Raw genomic sequence first — 933 nt, 5'->3', positions numbered from 1 at the left:
AGAGAGAGAGAGAGAGAGAGAGAGAGAGAGAGAGATTGTGTGCTGTGGAATCTGGGAAACCTGGGTTCTCTCTGACATCTAAATCCTCATGGAGTTTTCAACATTATAGGTCACAAAAACCGATGACATTTTCCTCCCTGATCCTGTAATTTATAGATCCATGCACCCAGCCGTTGTGAACCGTTTCTTAAACCTTTTAACCCACATTTCTGTGTAATCCTGCAGGTATCTGAAGAACTTGACGGAAGCCAAAGACTTTGGAGTGAAGAAAAGCCTGGTCAGCGGTGTGGGTCTGGGTCTGGCATGGTGCATTATGTTCTGTAACTGGGCACTGGGGTTCTGGTACGGCGGGATGCTGGTTAGGCATGGAGACTATGAGGTGAAGGATATGATGACGGTAAGAACAAAAAAATAGGGACAATATCTGGATTTTTTGTGTTGTTGTATTGTTCGGTAGTTTCTTGTTGTTGTCATCTTCAACTTCATGACACCTGTCAATCATTTATTCTCCTGCTCCCTCTAAACGTCACCAAGAAAAAGCCACTGACAGGGAGTTAAACGTATTCACTCACATTCTAAAAAATGTATTTTTATTTTACGCCCTGTTTGACACGATTTCGATCATTTAAGAGACGGGCTTGGACAACAAGGATTGAGAGCAATGAAACACTCCAGAAGATTGGCCAAAATACTGGATAAAAATTATCTCCAGTTAGAAAGCAAAATCAGGTTTCCTGCTTGCGACAGCGAAGCGCCTAACCGCTACACGACAGACATTGGTGGATTCACTTGATCACATATTGGCAATTGCAAAGGACGAAAACAGCAATAATAATAAAGAGTCAAAATACATTTTCAGTAAAACATAAATCTAGCCACCCACCCCTTTTTGTTCGCCACCCACTTTCTCTCCTTCGTCGCCGCCCCCCCCCC

The 933-nt window shown here is 43.2% G+C and overlaps 1 protein-coding gene across 1 annotated transcript in view; it reads left to right on the top strand.

Annotated features, from left to right (window-relative positions):
* Positions 1 to 225: 225 nt before the first annotated feature.
* Positions 226 to 933, top strand: part of LOC101855688 (ATP-dependent translocase ABCB1) — a gene marked incomplete at its 5' end in the record, with an annotated part of 27,080 nt that continues 26,372 nt past the window's right edge. Inside the window, 1 exon segment of the mRNA XM_035969229.1 lies at positions 226 to 397. Within this exon segment, the coding sequence (XP_035825122.1) occupies positions 226 to 397 (172 nt within the window).

The sequence above is a fragment of the Aplysia californica genome, unplaced genomic scaffold, assembly GCF_000002075.1.
Source record: "Aplysia californica isolate F4 #8 unplaced genomic scaffold, AplCal3.0 scaffold00006, whole genome shotgun sequence".
In the NCBI taxonomy this organism is placed as follows: Eukaryota; Metazoa; Mollusca; class Gastropoda; order Aplysiida; family Aplysiidae; genus Aplysia; species Aplysia californica.
This window is presented reverse-complemented; position numbering and strand designations above follow the sequence as displayed.